General features: G+C 51.1%; 2 protein-coding genes across 5 annotated transcripts in view; one reads left to right on the top strand and one right to left on the bottom strand.

Moving 5' to 3' along the window:
• The window catches only part of Ezr (ezrin), a 44422-nt gene extending 39256 nt beyond the window's left edge, over positions 1-5166 (top strand). For both annotated transcript variants that reach the window (XM_006978042.4, XM_076552868.1), the window contains 6 exons: positions 503-666; positions 889-1019; positions 1808-1968; positions 2326-2418; positions 3540-3791; positions 3952-5166. In XM_006978042.4, the coding sequence (XP_006978104.2) occupies positions 503-666; positions 889-1019; positions 1808-1968; positions 2326-2418; positions 3540-3791; positions 3952-4116 (966 nt within the window). In that variant the 3' untranslated portion in view covers positions 4117-5166. The remainder of the gene's footprint in view (positions 1-502; positions 667-888; positions 1020-1807; positions 1969-2325; positions 2419-3539; positions 3792-3951) is intronic.
• Positions 5167-5362: 196 nt separating this feature from the next.
• Positions 5363-18715, bottom strand: part of Sytl3 (synaptotagmin like 3) — an 80093-nt gene continuing 66740 nt past the window's right edge. For all 3 annotated transcript variants that reach the window (XM_076552866.1, XM_006978043.4, XM_076552867.1), the window contains 6 exons: positions 15875-15977; positions 10764-10934; positions 9197-9302; positions 8130-8235; positions 6916-7121; positions 5363-5666 (listed from right to left, as the gene is read on the bottom strand). In XM_076552866.1, coding sequence (XP_076408981.1) covers positions 5557-5666; positions 6916-7121; positions 8130-8235; positions 9197-9302; positions 10764-10934; positions 15875-15977 — 802 coding nt within the window. In that variant the 3' untranslated portion in view covers positions 5363-5556. The remainder of the gene's footprint in view (positions 5667-6915; positions 7122-8129; positions 8236-9196; positions 9303-10763; positions 10935-15874; positions 15978-18715) is intronic.

Raw genomic sequence — 18715 nt, 5'->3', positions numbered from 1 at the left:
GTGGAGATCAGGGCGGTGACCAGTGCGTGAGCGGTGACAGGCTCGGCGGGAGACCGGAAGGAAGCTGCTCAGGAGTGAAGGTGTAGTGTACAGGCAGGACCAGGAAAGGAAGGATGGTGACATGCTGTGGGTCTGGGGCAGCAGACACCAGAACATGGCACACCAGACACCAGAACGTGGCACACCGGGATGCTCGTGACACCCAGCCGCTCTGCCTTTCTCAGGGCGGGAGAGGCCTCTTGATAGAGCGCCCTAGGCAGAGGCTTAGTGTGTACACACCCATGCTAGGCAAACCACACGTAGACCACAAATATGCAAGTGGACACACACACACATGCACATACACAGACCACACACACTCCCCGCGGGGAGTGGACTTTTCCTGGCCCCATCCTCTGTGGCATTCGACCTTTTAGAGGAGGAACTCCGTGAAGTGTGGTCTTGGGAAGGGAGGCTATTGGAGGAGCTGATGCCCACCCAGCCGCCCTGTTCTGCTCTGTAGGACTTTGTGTTCTACGCCCCGCGCCTGAGAATCAACAAGCGGATCCTGCAGCTCTGCATGGGGAACCACGAGCTGTACATGCGCCGCAGGAAGCCCGACACCATCGAGGTGCAGCAGATGAAGGCCCAAGCCCGGGAGGAGAAGCACCAGAAGCAGCTGGAGCGGTGAGTGGCCAGAGAGCCTGAGAGAATGTCGCCACGTCTGTGGGCGTCTGGGACCCCCGGCCTGGGCAGGGACTGCCCCCCAGGAACCTCTCCCACCCGATTGATCACAAACCATCCAGGCACAGGCTCCCGAGAGAACAGAGAGGTAGCAGGCCAGCGGCTGTGTCCGCCCGTCCGGGTCTGTCTGCCTCACCCTCCCTTGGTGCCTCTTCCCTGTACCAGACAACAGTTGGAAACGGAAAAGAAGAGGAGAGAGACCGTGGAGAGAGAGAAGGAACAGATGCTGCGGGAGAAGGAGGAGCTGATGCTTCGGCTGCAGGACTACGAGCAGAAGACCAAGAGAGCCGAGAAAGGTCAGCAGCTCAGGCTGCCCTGCCCTCCCCCACCCCGACCCCCCAATCACCCTGGGGTTGGCCCACAGCCAAGAGGGGACCCGGTCACGAGTGCTGTCTGTTTAACACAACCCCCCCCCCAAAGTAGATGACGATGTCGTCACTGAGATCAGAGAGCAGTCTTGTGCTGTATTAATGTCTGTGCCTGTCATATTTAATTTCCCACTACTTTCCTGAGACTGTTCAGTGAGTCAACCTGTAGTCAAACTCCAGTCAGGGGCAGAGATGTGGGACACATTGCTTCCATGCCTTTTAGGCTTCATACCGTATCCACTTAGCACACACTCAGCTGTCATAGCCAGCTTGTGACAGCTCCACCATACATTCCAGGGTCATAGGAGCAGCCCTGCCCTCTGGGGACACTTAGAATAGAGGGGAGATGCTGTTTGCTGGAGCCTGAAAGACACCAGCAGACCATTTCTGTGTCTGAGTCAGTGTCCAGGTGATGAGTGGTAAGGGTGTGCTGTGGAATATGGTGGTGCCATTAGGATGCAGCAGGGTTAGGCCCAGCGCAGGAATGGAGTGTCTGTCCAGCTGCTCCTCGGTGGTCTCCACACACTAAGTTATCTTACAAACAGCAGGAAAGAGCCCTGAGATGTCCCTGCCTCCAAGCCCAGGACTCAATCTAGGGCTTTGCGATTCTGGGATCAGTTTTCACCCATTCTCCATCAGCTCACTTTGGGGTGGGAAGGCCGAGCCTCGTTTCCTGCCTGGGAGTCTGAGCAACTCTGACTCCGTGTTCTCCACAGAGCTCTCCGAGCAGATCGAGAAGGCCCTCCAGCTGGAGGAGGAGAGGAAGCGAGCCCAGGAGGAGGCTGAGCGCCTGGAGGCCGACCGCGTGGCCGCCCTGCGGGCCAAGGAGGAATTGGAGAGACAGGCTCAGGATCAGATAAAGAGCCAGGAGCAGCTGGTAGGATTGCCCGGTTTCAAGATGCTCAATTATGGAGAGGCTGTTCCTGGGGAGTCAGACCAGCAACACCTGCCTTGCAAAGCTTTCGGCTAGGGCTGTAAGCAGATCTGCTGCTGCAGCCGCAGGGAGCCAGCAGGGGTGGGCCGGACTTGTCTGAGTCCTCAGTCAGGGAGGTGGATGTGGGTGCCCAGACCCCCACAGACACACAGGGAGGTACAGAGAAGAGTCCCCCTGACCACAAAGGAGGAGGGGGCAGAGCTCGTCACCAGGGAGGCCGTTCGTTCGTGTGGGTGAATGTCGGGTCACCAATGGACTCTGCCAGGCGGGTTCTAGAAACCGCGGTGCCCTCCCCTCTAGGCGGCAGAGCTGGCCGAGTACACCGCCAAGATCGCGCTGCTGGAGGAGGCTCGGAGGCGCAAGGAGGACGAGGTGGAGGAGTGGCAGCATCGGGTGAGTCCCACCCCAGAGACCCCAGAGACCTGCATGGCCGTAGGGACACCGGCCACCCGGGGCGGGCGGGGGGCGTGGCAGAGGGCACCCGGGGCGGGCGGGGGGCGTGGCAGAGGGCACCCGGGGCGGGCGGGGGGCGTGGCAGAGGGCACCCGGGGCGGGCGGGGGGCGTGGCAGGGGGCCCTAGCTCAGCTGCAGGTCACACATCACAAGCTTCTGAACCCGCTCAGAATCCTCTGCAGATGCCTTCTCTGTTACTGAGAGAGAAATCCCCCAAGGAATGGCCTTGACCGACCCTGTTGAAGAGGTAGACCAGCAGGCTGGCGTTGGATTAGCAGAGGAACAGAGACCTACTCAGTCCTTTTCCTCACTTTGTTTCCCACCTCCCACGCTCTTTCGGCCATGATCAGACACACACACACACACACACACACACACACACACACACACCCATCGATCGGGAACTAGATTTGATTCTAATTGCTTGGGTACCCCCTGGGATGGGGGTCACAGAGCTTTGAAGCAGCATGTGACAGTTGGAGTATACTGAAGAACCTCGGAGGTCCCCAGACCAGCGTGACAGACAGCCCAGGCTCACCTCTGAGCCTGCTTCCTCAGATTGGGGCGGCGTCAGTGCGGCCTTCTGCCTTGTGTCAGTCAGGGTCAATCTGCTGTAGCTGAAGGAGGGCCCAGACCCCTCCCCCTGTGTTCCCATGTCCCTCTCCACGTGCCCTGCTTCTTTCTAGGAGTCCCTTTCTGGGGCTGTCCTGGGCCTGCCTCTCTCATCCATACCTTACATGTCCTCCAACCCGTTGGAAGCAGGTGAAGAAAGCCATTTGTAGGGGGTGAGGTGGATGAGAATACCACTCAGAGGGAGAGGCATGCACAGACACTTCCACAGCGGGAGAACACAGCCAGTGAGTGGATACCAGGATTACAGGCAGGAAGAAACGGTGCTCTGAAGTGCCCGGCGTCTGGACGCGCGTGGCGCCACTGTTGCCGAGAGCCAAGCAGAGGCAGAATCCCTAGGCTCCCTGCTGGCAGACCACGCCGCTTCTTACAAGACAGGCTGTGTGTGGGGAAAAAGAGTTCTCATTTGACCAGCGGTCTCCTCCCCAAAGGCCAAAGAAGCCCAGGACGACCTGGTGAAGACCAAGGAGGAGCTGCACCTGGTGATGACGGCCCCCCCACCCCCGCCGCCGCCAGTGTACGAGCCGGTGAATTACCACGTGCAGGAGGGGCTGCAGGACGAGGGGGCAGAGCCCATGGGCTACAGCGCTGAGCTCTCCAGTGAAGGCATCCTGGACGACCGCAACGAGGAGAAGCGGATCACCGAGGCCGAGAAGAACGAGCGTGTGCAGCGGCAGCTGCTGGTGAGTGGGCTCAGCCCTTCCTCAGAACCCCACCCCTGCACTCTCTCCGGCCCCTTCCGTGGTCTCACGTCCCAGCCACTCCACGATGTCACTGTGGTAGCACCGTGACTTCACAGGGGAGGCAGGCAGGTAATGGACGCTCGCTTGCTTCGTGTTGCAGACCCTGAGCAACGAGCTGTCCCAGGCCCGGGATGAGAACAAGAGGACCCACAATGACATCATCCACAACGAGAACATGCGGCAAGGTCGGGACAAGTACAAGACGCTGCGGCAGATCAGGCAGGGCAACACCAAGCAGCGGATCGACGAGTTCGAGGCCATGTAAAGGCCCGGCCAGGCCACGCCACGCCACGACCAAGGGCGGAGGGCACCTCACAGCAGGGTGTGTCACACTCGGCTCTTTAGTACTCTTAAGTCTAGAACCCCCCTTGACAGGTTCCTGTCCCTTAAAGAGCAGTTTACGGGGCAGCACTGTTCTGCACCAGGCCCCCGTGGACCCCCCCTGGCTACTTCCACTTACACCATAGTGCCAAACAGGCCAGATTTTTCATGACAGTCACTGAGTCACTTCCTGTTTGCAGCAGGATTGATTGCAGTGGATTCGGATGCCTCTAAAGTCTAAGGAACTTCAGGCTGGCCCGTGTGACACAGGTTCATTATCATTAGGGACCACACCGTGGCTTACACATGGGTGCCATACTTTCTCTAGTTTTGAAATGAGCTCAAATCGATTATGTTCTTAATTTCTATGAAGGATCCATCTCTGTGTTTTTCCTTGCGGGGGTGGGGGTGAAAATGATTTTGCTGTGTGAGTCTAAAGCACGCTCCCCTCACAATTTCCTTCCTGCACACCACTGGCCGAGTGTACGGCGGTCCTTCAGAGTGTACGGTACAGGACCCTCCGATACAAAACTGTTTTCATGCTTACTGTTAGCATACGTTGTTGGACTTATATACCTAATGATTTGCTATAGAGAATAGTATTTATATAAGTGATAATATGGGTTTGTAACATTAGTTTTAAAAAGGGAAAGTTTTGTTCTGTATATTTTGTTACCTTTTACAGAATAAAAGAATATTAAGAACCATGTCATCGAGACACTTGATGTGACGTGGGGCAGTTGGGAGCTGGCTACTGCAGTAATCGTATCTGTACAGAATGTTAGTGGGTTTTTTTGTGCGTGTGAATGCACACTTCAATTTTCTGTCAGTTTCTCATTTAAAGAAATACACGCTGAGAGCATTCACACTCGGACCCTGAAGGGACACTGCCCCGTCTGTTGTGAGCGCCTGTCCCTACCTGTTTTCAGTTCCTGTCTTCCTCAGTTGTGATGTCACAGCACCAGACGTATGCACAATAAAAGCTCTCCGAGGCCTGTGTCTGCTTGCGTGGGGGATTTTCGGGACATGCCAGCGCACTAACCAGAAAGATGTCTTCCCAGGCTCCTCCTCCACCGGGAGGCTTTCCACAGGAGACAAGGCAAACAACACTCACCACACTTTTTTTTTTTTTCTCTGAAACACAAAGCTCAGAACTTCTGTTGTTAATAAATGCTGGGAGCCGTGGGCCGCTGCCGAGCGTTTATTGAAATCGGGACATTCCCACTCAAGTCCGGAACCTCCCCCTGGCTGTGGTAGGGAGCAGTCTTGGTTCTGTTGTCTGGCCACACACCACAACTGCAGTCAATGACTGGTGGGTCTGACTCTGCGATGATCTCACATCCCGTCGACCTCTGCGGGTCGGCAGTCACCTCGGGCCTCAACCTCAGTGCAGGACGAGGGTCATGTCTGTCCATAAGTTGGGGCTGGACAGGACTTTCTGCCACTGAAGCTTGGACTGTGAACACGGGTCCGTACCACCCGCAGCACCTCCCTCTGCAATGAGACAGTAGGTGGTGGTGGGTGAGGACGCCGCTTTGCCCTCCCTAGCTTTTGAGCTAAGGAGACGCCTGTTCTCTCCCTCAACTTGAGACTAAGAGGCACCCCACCCCACCCCTGCACCGGTGGGATTAGAACAGGATGTTGGGTTGGGGATTTAGCTCAGTGGTAGAGCGCTTGCCTAGCAAGCCCAAGGCCCTGGGTTCGATCCTCAGCTCAAAAAAAAAGAACAGGATGTACTGGGGCATTAGAAGGATGCCCCCAAAGCCTAGGATTCCATGCCCAAAAGCAGTGGTTCTCAACCTGTGAGTTGTGACCCTTGGGGGGCCATATGACCCTTTCGCAAGGGTCACCTAAGACCATCACAAAACACAAATACTTACAGTTCATAACAGTGGCAAAATTACAGTTCTGAAGTCGCAACGAAAATAATTTTATGGTTGGGGGTCATCACAACATGAGGGGGTTATATTAAAGGGTTGCAGCATTAGGAAGGTTGAGAACCACTGCTCTAAAGAGAGGGGAGGTGGACTCCAGACATCCACTTCTTCCCAGTGGGCATCATGGAACTTAATTCTGAGGCCAAAGGTGGTCTGGAGGCCCTGGTTTTTCGTGGAAAGGATGTCTCAGAGGAAGGGTTTGCTTTGAAACGTGCATTCTAAGGAATGCAACTCCAAGTCCTGTTTAGTAATTCTTAGCTGGCAGTCTCTTGGAGAGATGTCTGGGGTGGCTGGGGGGGCTTCAGTGTTGGAGCCCTGCTGAGAACTAGATGGGAATACAGAACCTGCCCATTCCCAGTAGGAGGCCGTCCATACAATGCCAGCAGCCTCTGGGTAAGCCACAGTGAATGGTGCCCTTGTCTGTCCCCTCGGTGACGTCTTTCCAGATGTATGTTTGTCTGGGTTAAGATATTTTCCTTAAGAAAATAATCCTCTTATGATTGACACCGGAACAAAAGTAAACACTGTCCCTTGCCTGTTGTGAACCCTGAAGCTTTTGTTTTTCTAGCTGATCCAAATCTGATTTAAATTGCTGGAATACTTGGCTGTATTATCTCTCTGTTGTCGAGTTAACCCTGGACTTGGGAATTCCCGTTATGACGGGACAAGGGCAGCTTCAAAGCCAGCAGAATGGTTGACACTGTAGAAATCTGTACTCATGTAGGGCAGTCACTAAGGACAGACGCCTGTGGTTCTCACCGGTAAACTCTGGGAGACACAGATCCACAAACAGTGAACAGACTTACTTGAACCAAGCCTGGCTCCCCCAAGCAGGCGGTCGTTCATCCCAAAGATGGCCTGGTCCCAGACGGTCAGCTCCAAGCTGGACTGCCTCAGCTGGGAGCTGCTGACACCGTTGAACACGAAGGAGTGTTTCCATTGGGGACAGGCCTGCTTCTTCAGGACTGGGGACTTGACACGCAGTTTTTGCTGGTCTGGCAGAGTGAGACAGCTGAAGGAGGACACGGGAACCTTGAGGCCACAGCCCAGCCTACAATCCCCATCCCCACAGGTACCTGTGGGTTTGTCAGCCGCACCCATTCCGAGCTGAACTGGGTTAGAGTCTTGAGGCCTGCCCGTGTGCCTTCTCCCTAGCATTCCTATTTCCTTTTCGAGCTAGATCCCACGTCAGGTATGTAGGGTAAGTTGGAATTCTGTGGCATGTGGCCCTCAATGTGATCGCCTCGTGGCCATGCCGCCATTAAAACCAATGCCGGAGAACCAGGGCTCTGTATGTACATGGCTTCATTTTGTCCCGTTCTCCGAAAAGACATTTAGGAAGGCTAGCTTGCCCTAGGGCATACACAGTAGCAGCAAGGGGTTCTGTCCTGAGGAGCCACCATCTTTTCCATGCTTCAGGAACTGGGGTTCGTGCCTTAATTATTAGCGTTTTCTCTTGAGGACACTGGCATGCCTGTAGTGACTAAGAATGGCACAGAGTGACCATTCGATGCTTAACGCAAGAGGAGGTGCTGAGCTAGGGAACCACTACCTGAGCTTTTCCATATTCAACTTCAAAACTGATTTCTGGTATATCAAGAACTGACGAGTCTGGGTTTCTGTTTAGAATTTGCTATTCCCAGCCAAGCTTCTTATAGCCAAACCTTGTTTCTTGGACTTCTTGGTTCTTAAAAATAGGCTGTGTTTGATTTTCTTTTTAATCTAATTACTTTGTATGTGCACGCATGTAGGAACAAGTGAGCATGCCACCCATGTGTTGGACACAGACCAACTTGCAGAAGCCGGTTCTCCTTCCACTGTGTGGTTGGTTCCAGGGGACGGGACCCAGGTCATCCGACCTGGCAAGGGCCTTTATTCACTGAGCCATCTCACCAGCCCTATTTTAGATTTTCATAGGAAAGTTAAAATAAGATGAATTCAAATGGTCTACACTTTGTGGTGTTTCCTACAGATTTTGGACCATGCTCAGTATATACTCACCAGCACATCTAATACCTACCCCTTAACAAATGAGTTTAAGGTACCATCTGAGCGCACGGGTAAATTCTTGGCTCCCAGCACAACCAAACAAAGTTGACCATTAAGCGATAACTGACCTCCTGTCCCTGGAAGGAAAGTCAGAACTTGGATTAAACATGTTTTTCCTGATATGTTAGGATACAGTATCAACGGCCAGAAGGTGGTGGCCTCCAGAGAAGACCCACAGCCTCTTGGCCTTAAGAGAGCAGGAGGGAGGAGACCCACGGCCTCTTGGCCTTAAGAGAGCAGGAGGGAGGAGACCCACAGCCTCTTGGCCTTAAGAGACCAGGAGGGAGAGGTGCTGTTCCTCCACACCTTCACCGGCTTTGGCCACACACTGCCTGCGTCTGCAGCCAGCATGCAGACGGACTGGAAGGAGCAATCAAATGCAGGAAGGTGGCAGTTAGCCAGAGGACTGGAGAAACCACAGGGGGAAAAGCCGTGAATGCTGATCATCATAACTCATGATTTGAGAAGGGAGCCATATACGCTCGCTGCTGTTCTGGGGAGGCCCTTCCTGGTGACCTCCAGCAGGTGCAGGCTGCCGGCCCTGGGAGCTCGGAATCAGAATGTCCTCCTATTCCTGCCAAAGTCACTAAACTACCCTTTGTCATTGAGAGTCTCCCCCCGCCCGCCCCCCCCCCATGTCCTTGTATGCCCTCACCGTCCATGTACCTTGCATTATCTAAGTTAAACAGCTTGAGGATCTGCCCTTGGACCTGCTCCACCCTGATCTCTCTCAGCCTCCAGCTCCCAGTGCCCTAGAAGCATCCTTGGTTCCTGTACTCTGGATGCATGCTGCCACGGTGTCCCTTTTTTTCAACGGGGCCAGGGACTGTCCAGTCTAGACTTTAGGAAAGATGACGTGTGCACCGGAGGCCTTGTCTATTCCGGTTACCCATGTCCCCTCAAGTCACCAGCTCCAGGGACTGGAAAGTGTAGGGTCAATGGGCAGTGGAAAATCTTTTGCCTACCTCAAACGGCCTGCCCTCTGGGCTTTGGGAACAGGGACGCAAACAAATGCTCACGGGACTGGAGGTCACTAACCTTCTCGGGCCTCCTGGAGCTTTCTTGGCCCTGCAGGAAGGACCAGCTTGGCCCGAACAGCAAGTTCTCCATTATTCTGAGGAATATTATCTTCCTGTTTCTCAACCTGAGGGTGAGAGGCAGAGCTCAGAAGCAGGATCTTTGCCCGGCACCTCCAAATGACCTGTGCTGTGCGGTTGTCCCAACCCAGTCCATAAATGCCCTGCCCCATCCCCACAGACCCTCTCAAGGCTTAGGGATGGAATGGGGATGCCTGGTGAATTAGTCCTCTCTCTGCACTGACTCACCCCGCCATCCTTAGACCCTCAGCGTGGGAGGAGCAGTCCACTGCCTTAGAACATCAGAAGCCACTGGGCACAGCATGACCCCAGGGAAGCCGGGGCTTGGAAAAACCAAGATCCGTCCCCAGCCACCGGCTCGCTCTAGGTCAGTAAGGATTGGAGCTACTCTTCCATGCCAGTGCCTCCTTCGGGTACCGAAGGCAGAGAGGGTTGCAGACTGTGCCTAAAGCCATACATGATGGCTCTGTAGGCCATGGGTGTCCAGCCCCTGTAGGGACACCATTCACAAATGGCTCCTCTGGTCAGGAGTGATGTTGTCAGAAAGTGACTGAAAAGCCCAGAGAGGTGATCCTGAATCTGATAGACCTTCCATCTCAGGGTGTGGCAAAGTATGCTGGGAGGGAGGAATGTCATGGCTGCCGCCACCAGAAGTGAGAAGCTGCCCTCGGGGTAGCCAGGACTCCTGGAAGCCTGCTTGGGACAGCTACCATTTACACTGAAGCATCCAACGGGTCCTTCTTTGGTGCCAACTGGGACAGGGACACTTAGGTCTAGAAAGCAAGTCCCAGCCCAGCCCCAGAATATCCTGGTGCCAGAGCCCCACGGCAGGCCTGCGGATGGACGTTCATTCCCCATTCAGTGACGGGGTGCTGGGCTACTCTTAGCTGGCACCAGGTGGGGTGACTTTAGCTTGGCATTCTGCTACTCCATTCACCAAAGGAGGCTGGGTGGGATACTCATGGTTGCCAGCCAAAGATGTCACACACACACACACACACACACACACACACACACACACACACTGCGAGTGTGTGTGCGTGTGTGCGCGCACGTGCATGTGTGCGTGGTGGGGGGGCAGTGATGGTTTATCCTCTGAAAAAGAAGTGAGTTCAAGGCGACTGGGCACGGTTGGCCCCTGAGTAGTCGGAATGAAAAATGTCACTCCACGGGCTCATGAATTTAAACACTTGGTTCCCAGTGGGGGGTGCTGTTTGGGGAGCCGGAGCCTTGCTTGAGGAAGTGTGTCACTGTGGGTGGGCTTTGAGAGTTCAGAACCTCACCCCGCATCATTTGCCCTTTCTGCTTCCTGCTCGCCCATAAGGTGTGAGCAGTCTCCAAGCATCCTGCCCTGCTGCTGTACCTCCCTGCCATGACGGAATCTATCCATCGGGAACCGTACGCCAAAACTACACACACACACCCTCTGTAAGTGGCTTCTGGTCATGATGTTTTATCACAGCCACAGAAAACTGACAAATATACATACCCCGCTCCTCAAGACACACCTTGGCCCGAAGTGGATACCATCTTGCATTCTGTGTTGAACTGTCCTCAAAGTCCCACGTGGCCAGAGGAAGGATCACTTCTCCGAGGAACACCCTCCGGGCAAGGGTGCCCAGGTGCCACACAGAGACCTGCAGCCTCCGGGTCACCAGCTGGGGGAGGTCGACCTGATACTGAAGATGCAAGGACAAGACTGTCAGCCGGCTCTCCTAGAACCAACCCCAGGCCTGCACAGGTTGAGCCCTGAGACTCGGCCGCAGCCAGAGTCCGGGTATGGATGTGAGGATGGGCCAGGCTAGACCTCGTTAACTGCTCTCGAAGTGCCTGGAGCTCTCCCACAGTCCAGTGCTCATCCCCTCCCACCCCTATTTCCACCCAGCACCCTCTCCTTTCTTTCAGATGGAAGTCCTTACCTAGCCCAGGACTCTGGGAAACCAAACCAAGAACTGTATCAACATAGGCTGTGCCTTACACAGGACCACACTGCACTGAGCCAGGGTTACCCCAAAATACTAAAAACCAGACTTGTGATTTTTTTTTTTTTAATGCAGTGAGACCATAGCTGGGAATCAAAGATGTATTTGACACCCTTCATGTCCTGGGACTCATCCCCAGTACCACAGTAAAATAAATAAGCAAACAAACATAAATAAATACAAAGTACAAGATTCCACAGCAGAATGTTTACCTTGGATAGGAAAATGCATGTGAATGGAATGTGGGAACAGGGATCAGGAACGTAGGTGACGCACAGCCCTTCTGAAGGCTGTGCCACACGGAACACTCCATCTCAGCCTCTGGGAGGCCAGATTTTAGTCTGTACACTGCACTTTTTCGATAATGAATACCAAGTGCAAGCTGCTGGGCCCCGTCTTGTAGCAGGCATCTTTGGCCTCCACAGGTACAAGTGAGGTCAATACTATGAGTCACTTAGAAGGTGGGCGTGGCCCCCTCAGTCTCCAAGCCATCAGCCACCCACGTACCCAGCCCTGAGCGAGCTCTCACTGCTGACCTTTGCACCATGTGGCCTACGCCAGCATGGTGGCATGCTGTAACCAGACACACGCAGCCGCTGGGGACCTGTGCGTCTGTTTGGATTTTGCATCCTCTTCATTCTTAAGGAAGCAGGGATTGAGACACTGTGACCTATCTCCATTCACACACAGAGAGGGGTGGTGGCAATAGGTGCTGTCCCCACCCTGCCCATCTCCTCTTCCCTCTGGGATCCATGTGCCGTGGGTCTAAGCACTCTTGAGCAATGCATGTTCCCATTCCACGGCCATTGGTTCTGTTTTTTTTCTGCTTTCCAAATCCCTGTTTGAGACAGGGTCTCACTATGTAACCTTGGCTGTCCTGGAACTCACTATGTAGCCCAGGCTGGCCTCGAACTCACAGAGATCGCCTGTCTCTGCCTCCCCGGTGCTGGGATTAAAGGTACAGGCACTGCACCCGGCACCCTGTTCCATGTCTCCCTCTGTCAAACAAACAACTAACTTATCCTGCTCCCTCTCTCATGAGCGGTTGGTTAAGCCGACTTGCTGACCTCTGAGAAATAAGGCTGTTCCAAGAAGAGGGCCATGGTGCAGCGGGGTCACAGTGTCTGTCACCCGAGGGCCATTCCCTAATGGCTCCCTTTGTAGCCCCTTGTAGGGCTCCCTGGGACACTCAGGATTGAGGACATTTCCTAGGTCCTCACTGGCTGCCCACCCTACCTGGTGACCAGGACTAGTCTCCTCCAGTAACTGAATTTACTGTGCCAAACACAGTCTTCTGCTGTGTCTCCAAAGCCTGTACCATGGTCTGAGGCTGGTGTAGACTCTGGGGTCTAACATACAACAGCTTCAGAGACCATGAACAGACAAGGACCCGATCTGCCGTCTCCCAGACAGTCTCAAAGGGAATAGAAACCTTCTTAGAGCCCAGAGGGCCCCAAGAAACAGTCTATCCAGAAAACATTGGCAGTCAAATTTTAGAGCCTCAATTTTGTGTGTATGGGGTGTGTGTGTGTGTGCGCGTGCGCGCACATGTGCACAGTATGTATTTTTGGTATGTGTAGTGTGGTATGTGTGTGTGTGTATATGTGTGTGTGTATGTGTGGTGTATGCTGTATGTGATGGTTGTGTGTCTGTGGTGTATGCTATATGTGGTGTGTGCATGGCATGCGTGCATGTAGGGCATGTGTGTGTAGGGCGTGTGTGTGTGTGTGTGTGTGTGTGTGTGTGTGTGTATGCTGTATGCAGTGTGTGTGTTTATGGTATATGTTGTACGTGGTGTGTGTGATGTTTGTGTGTAGGGCGTGTGTGTGTGTGTGTGTGTGTGTGTGTGTGTATGTGTGTGTGTGTGTGTGTATGTGTGTAGGGCGTGTGTGTACGTGGTGTTTGTGTGTGTGTATGGTGTGTGCTATAGTATGTTATTTGTGTAGGTGCATGTGCACATGAAGGCTGGAGATTGATATTAAGTGTCTTCCTCGGTTGCTTCCCTTTTTTTGAGACAGGATCCCTCAGCTGTTCGGCTAGGCCGGCTGACCAAGGAGCCCCAGACCCCTCCTGTTTCTCTTCCCGAGCACTGAGGTTCCACACACATGTCACAACTGTCTTTTCACATGGGTACTGACTCCTCCTGCTTCTGTGGCAGGTACCTGACCAGCTGGGCCTTCTCTCTAGCCCATGCCTCAGCTTTAACACACACACTTTGGACAAGATGGTGTGTAATCAGGATGGAATGGCGGTCATACTCCATCCTCATTACATCAACCCATGTTCATTTCTCAAACCCACCAGAGGTGGTTCTCACAGCCATCTTCCCTTGGTTTTTACAAACCTCCTGGATACCAAACCCAGAGGGAAGGGAAGTGCTAGTTCCTACCACATTTTTTAAAAAAATTGACCTGGCCCGGGCACTGGTGGCTCACGCCCTTAATCCCAGCACTCGGGAGGGGGAGCCAGGTGGACCTCCGTGTGTTAGAGGCCAGCCTGGTCTATAAAGCGAGATCCAGAACAGGCACCAAAACTACATGGAGAAACCTTGTCTCAAAAAAAAAAACAAAAGCACAAACAAACAAAAAGAAAATCAACCTGGAACTCACGATGTAGACCAGGCTGGTCTTGAACTCACAAAGATCCACCTGCCTCTGTCTCCATAGTGCTGGGATTAGAGGTGTGCAGCACCATGCCTGTAGGAGTTTCCTCAAGAATAAGTTTGGCCTGTGTTAGAACACTACAAAATTAAGACATTATTCTTTCAAATAGATCTAAAAAATTTGCTAAGACTCTAAAACATGTCTAGCAGACTATAATTGTGATTTCTTTGAGATCTTGCATGTAATTTAAATAAGGCAAGTAAGACTTTTAAATTGAACTCTATAATTAAATACTTATCTAAAATAGTTCACATCTCATTTCTTGGGCCTCCTCAGCCTTGCATAAAATACCTTATTGGACTTATGATGAATATTTCAGTATCAACCTAAAATGTGCTGGGTAGCACATAACTTTGAAATGTCTCCCAGCAAGCGAGTAGCCCTGTAGACCTCGCCGCAATGGTCTCACGTGGGTGGCCAGCAGAGTGGAGTCTGGGAACAGAGCACGTCAGGCCCTGCCTACATCTGCTGAGTCAGAATCTGCAATTTAAAAACCGAACAGGGGATCCCTAACCACGGACTTTCCGGGACAGCCTCTCCATTGTGAGTTCTTGCTAAGCATCTTCATCTCCCCAAGTCTAATTTCCCGTTGGCAGATGAAGGTTCTAATACCATCCTCAGTGCGTACATGAAGCATTTGGCCAGAGCAAAGGCCCGGGGAACAATGGCTATTATTATTATTATTTAATGAATTCAAGGCACTGTGCCAACCCCCCACATGGCCCCTGACTGCTACTGCTTGCCAAGAAAGAAAGACAAAGCCCTGGGCCCTCGCCAGTGCCAGACAGCAGGGCTTCTGAGCTGCCAGTCATGGCTGGGGTTTCCACAGGTCCAGGCAGCCCATCTGGCTGGAGCAGCCACAGCCCATGCTGGGACTTCCTCTACCTCAAATGAGATGATGAGGGTCTGGCTCTGCTCTGAGGCATAATCCTGTTTCTTAGCAGCACATAAAATGAAGATTCAAATAATTCCTTTATAATTTTCTGTCTTTGTGTATCTGTGATGTGTGTATGATGGGTGTGTATATGATATATGCATGATAGGTGTATATATGATGTGTGCATGATGGGTGTGTATGTGATGCATGTATGAAGGGTATGTATAATGGATGTGCAGGATGGGTGTGTATGTGATGTGTGCATGATGGATACAGGATGGGTGTGGATATAAATGCGTGCATGAAGGATATATGTAATGGATGTGCAGGAGGGTATGTAGGATGTCTATCTGCACATGAATGTGAGTACATGTGAGTACAGGCACTTGCATGGACACCTTTGGAGGTCAGAGAACAACCATCTACTTTGTTTGAGATGCGGTCTCTTGTTTCTCCACTGTGTCCATCAGGTGTCCTGCCGGTTTCTAGGGACCCCTTTGTCTTCACCCCCATCTTGCCGTAGGACACAGTGCTAGAGTCTGGCTTTATGTGGGTTCTGAAGACTTTACCTACTGCCATCTCCCTGGTCCTGTCATTTTTTTTTTATATAAAAAATTTTTTTTATAAAAACTCTCTTTTATTAAAGAGTTATAAAAACTTTTTTATTAAAGAGTCATTTTAAGTGACTCTTTTTAATAAAAAGAAAAGAAACCTACAGGTTTCATTTATTCCAATAAAGAGGCACTTGTACAAAAGAGTAAAACCCAGCAGCCTCATTCTCAGAATCCTCTACTGGAGAACACCTCTCTGATGTTCAGGCAGATCGATCTTTAAGTCACTCTTCGCACAAGTGTTAACGTGAGACGTGCATTTTCCTAGGAATCATTAATCCAAAGCTGTGTCCGGAGTCTGGCAGAGTCAAAGGCTGATGTCTGCCTTCTATCAGCTTGGCACTGATTGACAGAGCCGTGAAGAAATGTATCAGTGTCTACATTTATATTTAACTGACTCTGGAGTTTCAAAGAGGCACGCTGACCTCTGACGCTAGACCCAGCCTGGGATAGGGAAGACTCGGGAATGTCTGGCTGGGCAAGTACCTTCAAGGTTTCCTCGAAAGTCGGGTCCAGAGTGTTCTTCTGGACTTGCGTCTTGCGTTTTCCCTGGGAGGACTTGTCCGGCAGCAGGTAGGTCTTGACATACCTAGTGGGCAGAGGCAGAAGAACAAGGAAAGAACTCAACATGGGGTGAACAAAGCTCAGAGCAGTACAGTCCAGCTTCCCTGCTGGAGCATGAGTTGACAGGCAAGATTTGCATTCTGACGTGTGTGTGTGTGTGTGTGTGTGTGTGTGTGTGTGTGTGTGTGTGTGTGTGTGCGCGCAAACATGTACATGTATGTATCTTCACTTGGAGGCCAAAGGCTGATGTTTGATGTCTTCTTTAATTGCCATCAACCTTATTATTATAATTATTGTTATTATTATTATTATTATTATTATTATTAACAACACAGGGTCTTCTGTTGAACTTGGAGCTCCTTGTTAGGCTAGGCTATGTGGTCTGCAAGCCCCAGGGCTCCTCCCTTCTCTACTTCCGCATCACTGAGATGACTGATATGCAGTACCATGCACAGTTTTTTACGTAGATGTTGTTGGGATCCAAACTCACCCTTGAAGAGCAAACACTTTACCGACCGAGACATCCCCCTGTAGCCCCACAACTTGAGCAATCAGTGCCGTGTGAGTAACTCCTGACTCGCACAGCTTTGGCCGAGTGTTGAGCATGTAACCCTGCTGAATGTTCCTAAGACTGCAGGTAACCTTGACCTCGCTCCCCCCCCCCCACTTCTAGAACCTGTCCCATTCCTCATCTCCCATTTGATGATGACGGGAACAAGATGTTCCAAGTACATGCCAGGCCCCCTCTTTCCACCTCCACCCATTGCTACCCTGCGCCCTCAGAACTAAGGAAGAAAATAGAAACTGACTCACACTTAGCTTTTGGCTCAGAGACCTCAGACTATACTCTTTCCAACAAAAGATCCTGCCTTTGAACCCATGTAAGGAGAACTGCTCATCTACATCCTTCTATAACTCACTTTTTCCCTCCTTAACACCCATTTGAGATTCATCCCCGTGCATATGGCACTTTGATTCCTCCATTTTCCTCTATGTCACTGTACTGGATTAATTATCACAATTCATTAGCCCCGAAAGATTCCTTACATCTTAGTTTCTGCTATTATAGTCTACGGTCCTGATATATACTTGCAGTGGTCACAAACCAGAAATGACAGCGTATATGCTAACTTCATCCCCAGCATGTATGCATGCTGTCAACTTTATAGATCAGGCCAATCCAATCTCTTTAAAATAAAAGGGGCTATTTGGAAGCCTGGCTTGGTGGCTCATGCCTTTAACCCCAGCACTTGGGAGGCAGAGGCAGGCATTTCTCTGTGAATTCAAGACCAGCCTGGTCTACAGAGCGAGTTCCAGGACAGCCAACAACATTTAAAAGAAATACTTTAGTCTTTCTCTAGCACTTTATGGTTAAGTTTTAAATAACTAATTTTCAGTCTTTCTTCTTTGTATACATAAACATTGCTTTGACTAAATTTTGAAATGTGAGAGTCAGGGGGTGTTTTGGGAACCAGGATTATTCCAGATCCCTGGGGCTATGGTGTCATCAGAGGAACAGAAGCTGAGACCAGACAATAAGAGGATCTTTAGAGAAAATTGTAATTGCTATAGAAACTTGTATTTTGATGGGGTAGGCAGAACTAAGGAGCTACTGAAGGCTTTAGAGTGGAGAAGAGTTTGATTAGCTCATCAATCCATTGTTTTTCTTACCATCACTTGTGAGAGTTAGTAATTAAAACAGTTTGGAGGAGAAAAGGCCTTGCCTTAAGCCATACCAAAAAAACAACAATTCTTCTACTTCTAATATGAGGTGAACTAAGGTGAATATATATGATATTCATATATATGTTACACACACACATATATATGAAGAGAATAGAAATATGTTCATGTGTACATAATTTCCAATTGGCATAGGAATTCTATACACACAAAAAGCAGATTTTTAAGAAACTGTTGTTGCTAGAGAGTTTGTTTGTTTGTTTGAAATAGGATCTTGTACATACATAGTCCAGACTGTCCCAGAGCCACTCTTGTAGCCTAGGCTGGCCTGGACTCAGAAGGCCTCCTGACTCAGTCTCCCACATATATATTTTGCTTTTTTTTTTTTTTTTTTTTTTAGTTTTCTTTCTGTCTTTTCCTTGTAGCGCTGGCAATCACAATCACATCAGGGCCTTGCACACTCAAAGCCCATGCTCTGCTTGAGTCCTGTCCTCAGAAGCAGAGCCTTAAAAGAAAAGGCTTGGAGCAGTCTGTGGTGGTGCACACCTTTAATCCCAGCACTCAGGAGGCAGAGTCAGGCGGGTCTCTGTGAGTTTGAGGCCAACCTGGTCTACAGAGAGAGATCCAGGACAGGCACCAAAACTACACAGAGAAACCCTGTCTGGCGGGGGTGGGGTGGGGTGGGGGAGGCTTGGAAAATTTATCACATCAAATTTTCTCCAAGAAAAGGCATCACAAATAACCCCGAAAAGAAGCAATAACTAGAATAAGTGATGTAAAAAAATAAATAAATACATAACAGATGCAGAACTTTCAAACCCTATTTTAAACAGGGGATCCAGTTGTGGTGGTATTGTGTTCCCCAAAATATTATGTACCCTAATAAACTTATCTGGGGTCAGAGAACAGAAAAGCCACTAGATATAGAGGCCAGAAAATGGTGGCACACACGCCTTTAATCCTAGCATTCCAGAGGCAGAAATCCATGTGTTCAAGGATACAGGCAAGCATGGTGACTCATGTCTTTAATCCCAGAAAGCGAGCCTTTAATCCCAGGGAGTGGTGGTAGAAAGCAGGAAG

This window comes from Peromyscus maniculatus, chromosome 16 (genome assembly GCF_049852395.1).
Source record: "Peromyscus maniculatus bairdii isolate BWxNUB_F1_BW_parent chromosome 16, HU_Pman_BW_mat_3.1, whole genome shotgun sequence".
NCBI lineage: Eukaryota > Metazoa > Chordata > Mammalia > Rodentia > Cricetidae > Peromyscus > Peromyscus maniculatus.
This window is presented reverse-complemented; position numbering and strand designations above follow the sequence as displayed.